Source organism: Cervus canadensis, chromosome 1 (genome assembly GCF_019320065.1).
Source record: "Cervus canadensis isolate Bull #8, Minnesota chromosome 1, ASM1932006v1, whole genome shotgun sequence".
Lineage (NCBI taxonomy): Eukaryota > Metazoa > Chordata > Mammalia > Artiodactyla > Cervidae > Cervus > Cervus canadensis.
In genome coordinates this window covers 42,180,046-42,193,730 of record NC_057386.1, presented here as the reverse complement: position 1 = coordinate 42,193,730, position 13,685 = coordinate 42,180,046, and the positions used below count along the sequence as shown (strand labels likewise).

At 43.9% G+C, this 13,685-nt stretch overlaps 1 protein-coding gene and 1 pseudogene across 1 annotated transcript in view; one reads left to right on the top strand and one right to left on the bottom strand.

The window, feature by feature from the left end:
* Nucleotides 1-5,101: 5,101 nt before the first annotated feature.
* The window catches only part of CRLF3 (cytokine receptor like factor 3), a 41,662-nt gene continuing 33,078 nt past the window's right edge, over nt 5,102-13,685 (top strand). Inside the window, exon 1 of the mRNA XM_043480492.1 lies at nt 5,102-5,319. Within this exon, the coding sequence (XP_043336427.1) occupies nt 5,203-5,319 (117 nt within the window). The 5' untranslated portion in view covers nt 5,102-5,202. The remainder of the gene's footprint in view (nt 5,320-13,685) is intronic.
* Nucleotides 11,280-12,921, bottom strand: LOC122422976 (annotated as a pseudogene).

Sequence of the window (13,685 nt, the reverse complement as noted above, 5' to 3'; positions counted from 1 at the left end):
AAGAACAATATGGCATAGGAACCTGGAATGTTAGTTACACGAATCAATGTAAGTCGGATGTGATCAAGCAGGAGACGGCAAGAATGAACATCGACATCTTAAAAATCAGTGAACTAAAATGGACAAGAATGGGAGAATTTAATCCTCATGACCATTATGTCTACTATTGTGGGCAAGAATCCCATAGTAGAAATGGAGTAGCCCTTATAGTCAACAAGAGTCCAAAATGCAGTGCCTGCGGGCAATCTCAAAAATGACAGAATTATCTCTGTTTGTTTCCAGGGCAAACCATTCAACATCGCAGTAATCCAAGTCTATGTATGCCCCAACCATGATACTGAAGAAGCTGAAGCTGACCAGTTCTATGATGACCTATAAGACCTTATAGAAATAACACCAAAGAAAGACATCCTTTTCCTCATGGGATTGAAATGGAAAAGTAGGAAGTCAAGAGATAACCTGGAGTAACAGGCAAGTTTGGCCTTGGAGTACAAAATGAAGCAAGGCAAAGCTAACAAGAGTTTTGTCAAGAGAACCCACTAGTCATAGCAAACACTCTCTTCCATCAATGCAAGAGACGACTCTACAATGTGGACATCATCAGACAGTCAATACCAAAATCAGATTGATTATGTTCTTTTCAGCCAAAGATGGAGAAGCTCTATACAGGTCAGCGAAAACAAGACCTGGAGCTGACTGTGGCTCAGATCATGAACTCCTTATTGCCAAATTCAGGCTTCAACTGAATAAAGTAGGGAAAACCACTAGGCCATTCAGGTATGACCTGAATTAAATCCCTTATGATTATACAATGGAGGTGACAAATAGATTCAAGGGATTAGATCTGATAGAGTGCCTGAAGAATTATGGACAGAGGTTGGTAACATTGTACAGGAGACAGTGATCAAAACCATCCCAAAGAAAAACAAATGCAAGAAGGTAAAGCAGTTGTCTGAGGAAGTTTTACAAATAGCTGAGGAAAGAAGAGAAATGAAAGGGAGAGGAGAAAGGGAAAGATACACCCAATTGAATGCTGAGTTCCAGAGAATAACAGAGATAAGAAGGCCTTCTTCAATGAACAATGCAAAGAAATAGAGGAAAACAATAGAATGGGAAAGACTAGAGATCTCTTCAAGAAAATTGGAGCTATCAAGGGAATATTTCATGCAAGGATAGGCATGATAAAGGATAGAGACAGTAAAGACCTAACAGAAGCAGAAAAGACTAATAGGTAGCAATGATCCAGATAACCATGATAGTATGGTCATTCACCTAAAGCTTGACATCCTGGAGAATGAAGTCAACTGGGCCTTAGGAAGAATTTCTAAGAACAAAGCTAGTGGGGGTAATAGAATTCCAGCTGGGCTATTTAAAATCCTAAAAGATGATGCTGTTAAAGGACTGCACTCAATATGTCAGCAAATTTGGAAAACAGCAGTGGCCACAGGACTGGAAAAGGTCAGTTTTCATTCCAATCCCAAAGAAAGGCAATGCCAAAGAATGTTTAAACTACCATACAGTTGCACTCATTTCACATGCTAGCAAGGTTATACTCAAAATCTTTCAAGCTAGGCTTCAGTAATACATGAACTGAGGACTTTGAGATGTACAAGCTGGGCTTAGAAAAGGCAGAGGAACCATAGATCAAATTGCCAACATTCATTGGATCATAGAGAAAGCAAGGGAATTCCAGAAAAACATCTACTTCTGCTTCATTGACTATGGTAAACCTTTGACTATGTGGCTCACAACAAACTGTGGAAAATTCTTACAGAGACAGGAATACCAGACCACCTTACCTGTCTCCTGAGAAAACTGTATGCAGGTCAGGAAGTAATAGTTAGAATCAAACATGGAACAACTGACTGGTTCAAAATTGGGAAAGGAGTACAACAAGGCTGTATATCATCACTCTGTTTATTTAACTTCTATGCAGAGTACATCATGTGAAATGCCAGACTGGATGACTCACAAGCTGGAACCAAGATTGCTGGGAGAAATATCAACAACCTCAGATATGCAGATGATACTACTATAATAGCAGAAAGTAAAGAGGAACTAAAGAGCCTGTTGATGAGGGTGAAAGAGGAGAGTGAAAAAACTGGCTTGATCATGGCAACCAGTCCCTTCACTTCATGGCAAATTGAAGGGGGAAAAGTGGAAGCAGTGACAGGTTTTATTTTCTTGGGCTCCAAAATCACTGCAGACAGTGACTGCCACCATGAAATTAAAAGACACTTGCTCCTTGGAAGAAAATCTATGACAAACCTAGACAGCATATTAAAAAGCAGAGACACCACTTTGCCAACAAAGGGTCCATATAGTCAAAGGTATAGTTTTTTTCAGTAGTCATGTATGGATGTGAGAGTTGGACCATGATGTAGCCTGAGTGCTGTAGAACTGATGCTTTCGAATTGTGGTGCTGGAGAAGACTCTTGCGCGTTCCTTGGACTGTAAGGAGATCAAACCAGTCAGTCCTTAAAGAAATCAACCTTGAACATTCATTGGAAGGACTTATGCTGAAGCTGAAGCTCCAATACTTTGGCCACCTGGTGTGAAGAGCTGATTCATTGGAAAATTCTCTAATGTTGGGGAAGATTGAAGGAAAAAAGGAGAGCAGGGTGACAGAGGATGAGATGGTTGCATAGCATCACTGACTCAATGGACAAAAGTTTGAACAAACTCTGGGAGATGGTGAAGGACAGGGGAAGGAAATCTATGGGGTTGCAAAAAGTTGGTCACAACTTAGTGACTGAACAACAACAAAAACATGTGAAATCTTCTCAGACCAGGGGTTGAACCGGTGTCCCCTGCATTGGCAGGTGGATTCTTAACCACTGGACCACCAAGGAAGTCTCCTAATCCAGTTTTAAACTCCTTAAGTTGTTATTTTGATAGGTTTTCAGGAGGGAAAAGAGAGACCCACGTGGGGCCATGCCAAGAAAAACCTTAAGACTCACCTCAGAAGCTACTTTTTCCAAGAAACTTTCCCTGATTCCTTCTTCCTTCCACTTTACCTTTGGCTGGATTAGGCAGCAGGTTTCTGTGCTTCTTCTCATTGCATTCAATGTATTAGAATACAAATTTCTGTATTTATCTTTGTATGATTCCCCCCAGTCAACTATGAAGGCAAGTCCTAGGTCTCATTCCTGTTTTGATTCCCAATACTTGGCACAGAGTCAGACACATACCTTACACTCTTTAAATATTTTGTACATAAGTATGTGCTTTTACCTGGTCATATTAACCAGACTTTGCACACTCCTTGTAAGGAAGACATTTCCATTATTGTCAATTTTTAGAAATGTAGCTCACACAAGTTTCCAAAATTGCTAGTCTCCTAAATAAAATTTTAGTGCTTTTTGGCAAATGACATGTACTCAGTACATGGAGAAAAATGGAAGATGTCATTTTCTCCCCAATATTATACCATTTTCTCTTGATAGCCATCACTGTTGTTATTCTGGAATACACACTTCTCCCACCTGACTGATGTACTTGGCAGTGGTGGTTTAGTCGCTAGGTCACGTGTGACTCTTAGGACCCCATGGACTGTAGCCCGCCGGGCTCCTCCATCCATGGGATTTCCCAGGCAAGAATACTGGATCTTCCTGATCCAGGGATCGAACCCAGTTGAGATCTTCTGGAGATTTTCTGAGTACCTGTTAACCTTCTTAACCTGAACTCCATGGCCCTTACTTTGCTCAACTTCATCTCTCGATGTATTTCAGTCCTTCCTCTCCAGTCAAAGTGGTCTGTTCCTCCTTCCTTACAGAATCCACTTAGATTCCTGCCTGCCTTATATCCTTCCCCACTTGGTTTTGTCCTACCTGGGGTGCCTTTCCTGACTCCTTTTTGTTTAGTTAATGCCTTGATTCATTCCACAGATACTTGTTGAGCATCTGTGGAGTGCCTGGCTAGTTTAGGATAATTTCCCACTTTCTCCAGAAGTGCGTTCCTTTTCTAAACTTCTCTAATCTCAAGTGTCATTTACTTAGCACAAAACAGTATGGTAGAAAGAACAGGAGAGTCTGGCCCAGGAAAACTGAAATCTAGCCTCTAGTACAGATTCATTGTGTAACCTTGAGGCAGTCTATTTCTGAGGGAAAGCAAGTCTACCACACTCGGCCAGGGGTCAGGAAACTATATGTGGTGTGTGCTAAGTCACTTCAGTAGTGTCTGATTCTGCAACCCTATGGCCTGTAGCCCTCCAGTTTCCTCTGTCCATGGTGTAAATCTGACCTACCACCTGTTTTTATTGGCCTCCTGAATGAAGAATGTTTCTTACCTTTCAAAGTAGTTGAGAAAAGATGCAAAGTATATTTTGTGACACATGACAATTAGGTAAAATTCAAATTTGTGTCCATAATTATTAGTTGCACATGGTCACGCCCACTTACTTACTATATTGCAACGGAGGCCTTATGGCCAGCCAAGCTCCACATTTTCACTAGCTGGCCGGTACAGAAAAAGCTTGTCTTGGAATTCTGGCAGGATTGAGGTACCTACCGGGGGGCCCACGCTTAGGCCTCCGTCTTGACTCATTTATAAGACTACGAGCTTCTGGGTGGTGGGTGATCCCTCTGAGCCTGGTGACTGGCTCACGGTAACCTCTTAAACCACTGGCCGCTGCAGGAATGCTCGTTCACTGACTCAATGGACATGAGTTTGAGTAAACTCCGGGAATTGGTGATGGACAGGGAGGTCTGGCATGCTGCAGTCCCTGGGGTCGCAAGGAGTCGGGCACGACTGAGCGACTGAACTGAACTGAACTGAACTGAAAATAATAAGAGCCATTGGGGTTGAAATCCCGACGGCTTGAGAAAATTGATTCCTCCCTCTGTCCCTGTCTTTCCTCCTCTGTGGAATAGAGGTGTAAGAAGGCCTGGCAGTGAAACGCCAGAAGGAGATAAGTTGTGCGAAGCACTTCGCGAGGTGCAGTCACTAATCCTTCGTTGGCTCCACGCGGACTGGGAGGAACGCCCGCGGGCCAGGTGAGGCGCTGGAGCGCCGCCGGGCGGGAGACACAGGCGGCGCTGGGACCCTGACGCGGGTTTCGCGCCGCTGTCAATCAAGGCCTCCGCGGGGCGGGGCGGGGCGGGGCTTCCGCCTGCCCTCGGCGGTACCCGGCCGCTCGGCGGCGCCTGGGACAGTCGGGAACCGCGCCCGCCGCTGCCGGCCGCGCGGCCGGACGAGGGGACGATGGAGCTGGAGCCCGAGCTACTGCTGCAGGAGGCCCGCGAGAGCGTGGAGGCGGCGCAGAGCTACCGCCGGGAGCTGAGCCAGAGGCTGCAGGGGCTGCGGGAGGCGCGGAGGCAGGTCGGAGGGCCGCGCCCGCCGGGGCGCTGTGGGCCCCAGGGAGGGCGCGGGGTGCCCGGCGGTGGGCGAGCGCAGGGAAGGCTGCGGGGGGCGGGAGTGTCCGGACACTCTGAAGGGAGGAGGGAAGCGGCTTTGAAGGCGCTGGAGACCTGGCTGGGTGTGAGGAAGGGGGAGGTGGGCTCTGAGATGGGTGGGGGGAGGGGGTCTTGAGAGGAAGAGACGCGTTTGGGGAATGGTGGGAGGGTGTGAGAGGTGTTTCCTAAGCTGTGTGTGGGGCGATGCTGGGGCTGCGAAGGACTGCGAGGTTGGGGGGAGTCAGGGATCGCAGCAGAAACCCAGGGCGTTGCAGAGAGTGGTCAAGATTGCGAGAGTTGGGGGCGGTGGAGGTTCTTTGGAAAACCTGCCTTGTGGATGGAGATTGAGTTTAGAGAGCTCGAGGAAAATGTAGGGCAGTGAGTTGGGAGAGCGCAAACTGGAGGCAAAATGGGCCGTGGAAGGGAAGGACTAAAGAGAGGGACAGAGACGGGAGGCGAAGCAGCAGAGTTAACACTAAATGAATGGAATTAGTGTCTGAAAGTAGTCTTTAATATTTCTTATGATCTTGAATGCATTAAAAAAAAATTTAGCGGGATCCCATTCTAGCGAGTTTGGATTTTAAAGTGAAACTGTGTGGAAAGGGCAAGGAAGGAAAATGAAACCCTTGAGGGATGGGATACAAAAGTGTAGGGAAATGGAAAAACAGATTTAAAGACAGACGTGTCGAGAGGAGGAGCTAAATATACTTTCAAGTGACAGCAGTTATCTGCTCCGTGGGGACCTGGTCCTCAAAGATATAGGAAAGCCACATGGTTTTTCCACACCCTGGAACATATAGGGGAAAAGATATAACCCGCGGCCAGTGTGTAGTAGGACAGATAATCCTCGAGCAACTTAATTCAGGTGCTTAATAAGTGCTTTTTGAATCAGTGGGATTCCAGGTGAGTGGAATCATTTGAGTGAGTGGCATTTTTCTTCATCACGCTTGTCACTAATCTATTTGGTCATCCTAGTAGCGCTCATGCTGCAAAGAATCTGAAAATTACAACTAGTTGAATAGTGCTGTGATGAGTGCCTTTGAGTATTCTCATCACTAAGGTTACTCAACATGCTTGAGGTTTTATACATTTTAAAATTCTTGTAGGTTTTTTAAAAATTTATTTTCACTTTTGACTCTGCCAGGTCTTCATTGCTTTTGTGCTGGGTCTTCGTTGCCTTTGCCTGGGCATTCTGTAGTTGCGGCAAGTGGGGGCTGCTCTCTAGTTGCAGACTTCTCAGTTGCAGTGGCTTCTCATGTTGCATAGCCCTCTAGAGCCAGAGGGCTTCGGTAGTTGCAGCATGCAGACTCAGTAGTTGTGGCTTAGTTGCTCTGCAGCATGTGGGATCTTCCTGAAGCAGGAATCGACCCAGTGTCCTCTGTGTTGGCTGGCAGATTCTAATCCACTGTGCCATCAGGGAAGTCCTAAAATTCTTGTAGATTTTTAAATGAAGGCCAGGCATCATTTGTAGTTTAGTAGCAAATCTGAGAGGGAAATCTAGGTATGGTGATCCTGACTTGATGAATACTTTTTAAGGCCTTCCAATACATTCATCTTGATTTCCACTTCACAACATCTGTATTATTCCTTCTGCTATTATGAAACAGAGGTTCTAAATCTAGGGTATGTTTAAATAGAGATTTAAGTATCTCTTATTATATGATTAATGTTTCAGCCAGTTAAGATATCTTATATATGAATGAGACTGTTGTTTAAGTGTATCAACAATTAAGAAACAGTAGAGTTGATATTATCTTCCTTGATGGCTCAGTGGGTAAAGAATTTTACCTGCAGTGCAGGAGACACAGAAGACACCAGTTCGATCCCTGGGTCAGGAAGATCCCCTGGAGGAGGAAATGGCAACCCACTCCAGTATTCTTGCCTGGAGAATCCCATGGACAGAGGAGCCTGGTGTACTACAGTCCATGGGGTCACAAAGAGTTGGACACAACTAAGAAACTAAATGCACACCCAGAGTTGATATTAAATGAATGAATGAGCTTAGCACCTGGGAGTAGTACTTATTAATTTCTCATGTGTTATTGAACACATTAAAACAATTCAGTATGATCTCATTCTGAGTTTCCAAACCTACATTCTTTAAAATTCTATGTCCAGCAATTTAAATACGGGACACACTTCCCTATAATTTAGTGGAGTTTGGTGTGGGGTTTCGTTTTGTTTTGGAGGCCCATTGTCTCGGGCTTGAAGCAGAAAACAGTAAGAGAACATCCGTTATGCTTAGATTCTCAATAACATTGCCTTCCAAGTAGACTGAGTAATATGGTAGTTCACTTGTGTGAACTGAAATGTGTTTTGTGCCAGTTCCAGTGGCTTCTGCTTCTATTGGGCTGGCCAAAAAGTTTGTAAGATCATATGGAAAAACCTGAACAGACTTTCTCGTCAACCCAATAAAAGCTTTAATTCTCTCTCAGAGTTCTTTCTAGTGGCTTGCACACGTTTGGATTTGAAGAATAAGTCCTCTATCAACTTGCACTCTAAGGAGGATCTGTGTTACAAAAATGTTATCAAAATAAGCAGCTGCTTTTGTTTAGTGGTTAGGATATTTTTAGGGTTCCAGTCATTTTCAGAATAACTACATAAAATATATGGCTTTTCAGTCAAAGATTTTGTGTGGGGGATGAATGAGAGAGCAGAGAAAAAGGATGCTCCCTTCGTATATATTTTTTACTTGCTGATTTTACTTCCTTATAGAATTTTTAAAATTGATGTATAATTTACAGACCATACAATCCATACCTTAAAATGTACAATTCAGCAGTTTTTAGTGTATTTGCAAAGTTGTGCAACCATCACCACTGTCTGTTTCCAGAACCTTTTCATCACCCCAAAAAAGAAATGCTTTCTGTCTCTCTTTGGATTTGCCTATTTAGCAAATGTCATAAAAATGAAACCATACTGAATGTGACCCCTTGCGACTGGCTTCTTTGACTTAGGCATAATGTTTTCAAGTTCATTCATGGGGTAGCATGTATCGATACTTTAGTTCTTTTTGTGGCTGAATAATATTTTGTGGATAAAGCACGTTTTATGTTTCCATCCATCAGCTGATAGACATTTGGGTTGATTTCACTTTTTGGCTATTATGACTAATGTTGCTGTGAACATTCATGGATGAATTTCCGTTTGGATATTTGTATATTTGAGAATATACTTAGGAATTGCTGGGTCATGTGGTAGCGCTTTGTTTAACGTTCTCAAGAACTCTTGGCATACTCTTTATCTTTGTTTTTGTTTCTTACCCTTTAAAAATCTCTCATGAAATTTGCCTCCTGTTAGGAAATCATGTCTGAAAGTTTAGAAGGAACAAGAGTAACCTCTTTTACTGTCAATCTTTTCGAGTCAAAAACAACTGCCAGCATGCAGCAGTTTCTCCTCTTGTGGTTAAGTTGAAGCCTTACCCTCTGTCTTCAGAGAAAAGGAAGTTCTGTGTAGGAATGAAGTATACTCAGTAACTCTTACTGTTTGAATGTGTTAAACATTAGACAACTTTATTGTCTTCAGGAAATCAGATGATATTTACAGTCAACTTGGCCTCACTGATGTTGAAATCATTAAGAATAGTTCTATATAGCTCCCTGGAATCCTTGGTATTAAGATGTAAATGCCAAGGAAATCAACTCCCACCATCTTTGAATACTTATCTGTTCATTCATTTGATGAATATGTATTGGGTGCCTCCTGTGGGTCAGAAATACTTCTACGTCCTAGAAATACTGTGGTCAGGGAAACAGACCACTGCCCTCACAGATGTAAACTTTTCCTTCTGTGGCTAATCATTAGACTTCCGCCTCAAAACAAAACAAATAGGAGAAATCTAAATTCTTGTGTATTCGTTTTCAGATTTCACTTCCATTGTGTTCTTCATCCCTTGTTTATTTCTACAGGTTTGACTTTCCTGCTTGTTGTAAGTAGAGATAGCTGATTAGGATGTCACTTGTCAGCTGGCCAGTCAGAGATGCCTCACGGAGTGACGTCAGTGATGACATTGCATAGTCCAGGGCCTCATCTTTAAGCCTTGCAGGTCCAGAAACTCCATCTTTGTACTTTATCAAAGGGGGGTCAGTTTGAGGTACTGGAGATGGTAGAAATACCGATATTCCAATCCGTGTACAGTTAATATTTCACTCCATAAAATAAATGTGTTGGCCATCACGTGCCTCTAATTAGTGAGATTCAGTGTCTCAGAGGGTGCTGACCAGAGCAGATCTCTGCTCTTTCAGAATAATGGGCCAATCCTGGTGTCTAATTAAGGTACTGTTTGGTGAGGACCCTGCCCAGCTCTGGCCAGTGGGTGTCCCTTTGATCATTGCTACTGCAAGCATGGTCTATGACTACAGTAGGGGCATCCTGACCTGAGAGCTGATGAAGAATGCAGGAATCAGGCCCCACCCAGGCCTCCTGAATAGTCATCTGTACTTTAACAGTATTGCTGGGTGTGATGCGTATGCACATTAAACACTGAGGCACAGGGCCTTGGAGTGTACCATTAACACTTCATCAGCTCTCTGCCGATTTAACCCTTAGATGTGTTATTGTAAATTGTTGTGGTTTATCATCAAGTTTTTTTAAGTAATTTTATTTTTATTATTTATTTTTGGCTGTGATGGGTCTTTATTGCTGGGAGGGCCCTTCTCTAGTTCTGGGGAGTGGGAGCTACTCTTTAGTTCTGGTGCATGGGCTTCTCACCTGTGGCTTCTCTTGTCTTGGAGTGTGGGCTCCAGTAGTTCCAGCATGCGGGCTCAGTAGTTGCAGCTCCTGGGCTCCAGAGCACAGGCTCAACAGTTGTGGCACCTGGGCTTTGGTATGTGGGATCTTCCCAGGTCAGGGATGGAACCCGTGTCTCCTGCATTGGCAGGTGGATTCTTTACCACTGAGCCACCAGGGAAGCCCTAGCCTCAAGATTAAAATGCTGTTTGAAATTGCATGGGTTTGTTAGACAGTTATACAATGACAGACAGGAGATTAATTGACAATCTCAAGCCACCACTTGTTTTAGCATGTCTTAAACATATTTAATGCAACCATTTGTCTCTCATGGTATTTTGTTTTCAGATTTTTTTCTTTAAAAATAATCTCTTAGTTTTGGATCACAAAATATAGGAAAGACACAAAGGGGATGCCTGTGACCACTTGACTGCACTTCCTTTCCATAAACTCTTTTTTAAAATCCCAGACCTAAAATAAATGAAAAAAAAAAAAAAATCCCAGACCTGTGCTGCCCAAGCATTCTCTCACATCCTAACAGGTGCAGAGTATAGTATCCGACCACGTGGAAACCTTAAACACACACCCTGCAGCGATGTGGGATCCTTTCCAATTAAGTCTTCCAGCTCACTTTTGCCAGTATTGCAACTGCACTGGTTATTCCAACTATGTCCTAAAGCTCATGAACGAATAGGTCCCAAATGATGCCTGCACAGCCCTCCACTTTTCTTTTTTTTTTTGCCTCCACTTTTTAAAAGGCCTTTCTTAAAGAGCTGGGCTTCCCAGGTGGCACAGTGGTAAAGAATATACCTGCCACTGCAGGAAACGTAAGAGACGTGGGTTTGATCCCTGGGTCGGGAAAATTCCCTGAAGTAGGAAATGGCAGCCCACTCCAGTATGCTTGCCTGGAAAATTCCATGGACATGAGAAGCCTGGCAGGCTACAGTCCATGGGTTGCAAAGAATCGGACATGACTGAGCATGCATGCTTCTTAAATAGCAGTGACTAAGGCCCCTTGGCTGTACCCAGTCTTCTAAGGCCCAGGCTGCTTGTGGCACCTGGATGGCAGCCCCTAGGGGTCCCCCACATCCTAGGGTGGCGATGGAGGAAGGGCAGGCCAGGCCAAGCATGAAGAATAAATAGTCAATTTTATTGGGCTCAGACTAGAAATCCATGAGTCTTGAGGACCTCTGTGAATCTGTCAGTTTCCTTCCCTGTGTTCTGAATTTTCAGCCTGCTTCCACAGCTTCATGAGCTGCTGCTTTTTCCGACAGTGAGTCTTGGCCTTCTCCTTTCTCTTCTCCTCCAGGGTGGCTGTTACCACCTGGTGGGACTTCCAACCAGCCTCATGAGCCAGACACCTTAGGTGTAGGCGAACTTCGGAATAGGCTTCAGACGTACAAGCTTGAGGGCAGCAGGAACCACCATAGGCGTTTTCCTTTCATAGAGTGGCGGGATCCCATCAAACAGCTTGAGGCGGCCCGGAGCGGCTGGGCCACGCTTGGTCTTGTGGGCCGCCCGCCTTGCGCTGTCTGCCGGAAGGTGTGTCTGGGGGCTCGGAAGTGGTCGGGGCCCCCAGAGGGCCTGGTGTTCATCTGCTTGCAGAGAAAGGCCGGGCACTTCCGCGTCCTTCTGTGGGAGTTGTCAGCATCGCTGATGCCCTCACATGCAGGGCCGCAGCCTTCCGGCCCAGAAGCACCCACTTGGCCACGACTGTTGCCAGGCGGCCCAGGAGGCGGCCTCGGCCAGCGAGCCCCAGGACTCTCCATCGTCTTCAGCAGCCGCCTGGGAAAGCTGTTTCCAAACTTTTAAATAGTTGATTTCAGCTGTTTTTTTGAGGATCTTAACTAGAAACCTTGGTATTCCTAATGTACCATACCAGGTTCTCCGTAGATCATTATTCCCACAGGATTTGAAAACACAGAGCGTACTTAACACTCAGTGTGGAGACCTCAGTGCAGGGAAAAATAAAAGTTATTTCAGAAAACCAGGGCAGGAAGTCTTAGTAGCTCGGCAAAGAAAAGAAAGCTACTATTGCTTCTTTTATCTCCCACTTCCCCTCTGTTACCCATTTTCAAAACAGTCCAAAAATCTGTTTGAAAATAATTTGTTACTGCAGTATTACTTAAAATATTCCTTTTGTGTCCTGTGTGTGTGTGCGCTCAGTTGTGTCAGACTCTGTGTGACCCCCCTAGACTGTAGCCCGCCAGGCTCCTCTGTCCTTGAAATTTTCCAGGCAAGAATACTGGAGTGGGTTGCCATTTCCTTCTCCAGGGGATCTTCCTGACCCTGGAATCGAACCCATGTCTCCTGCTTTGGCAGGCGGATTCTTTACCACTGAGCCACCTGGGAAATCCATTATAGTGTCCTAAGAAAAGGTTAAATCCCAAGCTGGAGAAACCTAAAAAGAGATGAAATAGTTTGAAGATAACTCATAATTCTATTTACAGACAACCACTGTTAACATTTTGGTGTATCCTTCTAGACATTTTGTCAAATTGAAAAACTACTGTATATGCAACTTTATATCTGCTTTTTTCTTTTGGCTACTGTTATAAGCATTTATTATGACAAATTTCCCATGTACAGTCTAATTTTTAATCCAGAGGTTAATTAAAATTACCTAGGTACTTATAGAGCATTTGTTGGTGTGCTGAAAAGTATTGACTCAGATATGTCAAAATACAAAACAGAAGCAAAGCTCTAGAAGCAAAACTAAATAATCAACCACTAAGGGGAAGAAAGCCGCACATATATTTGTGTGCACAAGACCACATATTTACATTGGCTTTTTAGTCATCTTTTCTCAAACAAGTCTTCACAAATTGTTTCTAAACACAGCACCCTGAAAGCTGCTTGTTGAGTCCAAACTCACTTGAAATATAGTAAGAAAGAGAATTCATAAAAGCATTTGGAATTAATAATGCTAAACTCAGGGAGCTTAATTAAAAAGTGTGTGAGTGTCACAGAAGGGCCCAGTTTCTTTCTGTCTAGGATTGCTTTTTTTCAAGATAGAGTGTGATGTAAATTTAATTTTGATAGAGAAGAACTGTTCTTATTACTAGAAACCTGGTAAATTATATGACTAATTTGTGATCTCAAAAGCCAAACAAATGTAGGACAGGCTTTGGGTTTTTTTTGTGTGTGGAGGGAGTCCACTGGGAGCTTAGTTCACTGACTAAAGATCGAACCTGGGCCCTCGCAGTGAAAGCACCAAGTCCAAACCACTGGACTCCCAGGGAGTTCCCAGGACAGGCTTTTATTATTTTAAGAATATTTATTAATATTTATTCATTTGACTGCGCAGGGTCTTAATTGTGCCATGTGGGATCTTTGATCTTTTCGTGGCAGCCTGCGGGATCTCGTTTCCTGACCAGGGATCAAACCCAGGCCCCTGCATTGAGAGCATGCAGTCTTAGCCACTGGACTACCTGCGAAGTCCCATGCTTTTCTTATTGAGGGATATCCATGAAGCATTTATATTTGCAGTTATTTTACTTTATTTGCATTTGCCTCTATTAGTCATAAGACTTTGAGACATTTAACTTTCCCAACGCCTCACTT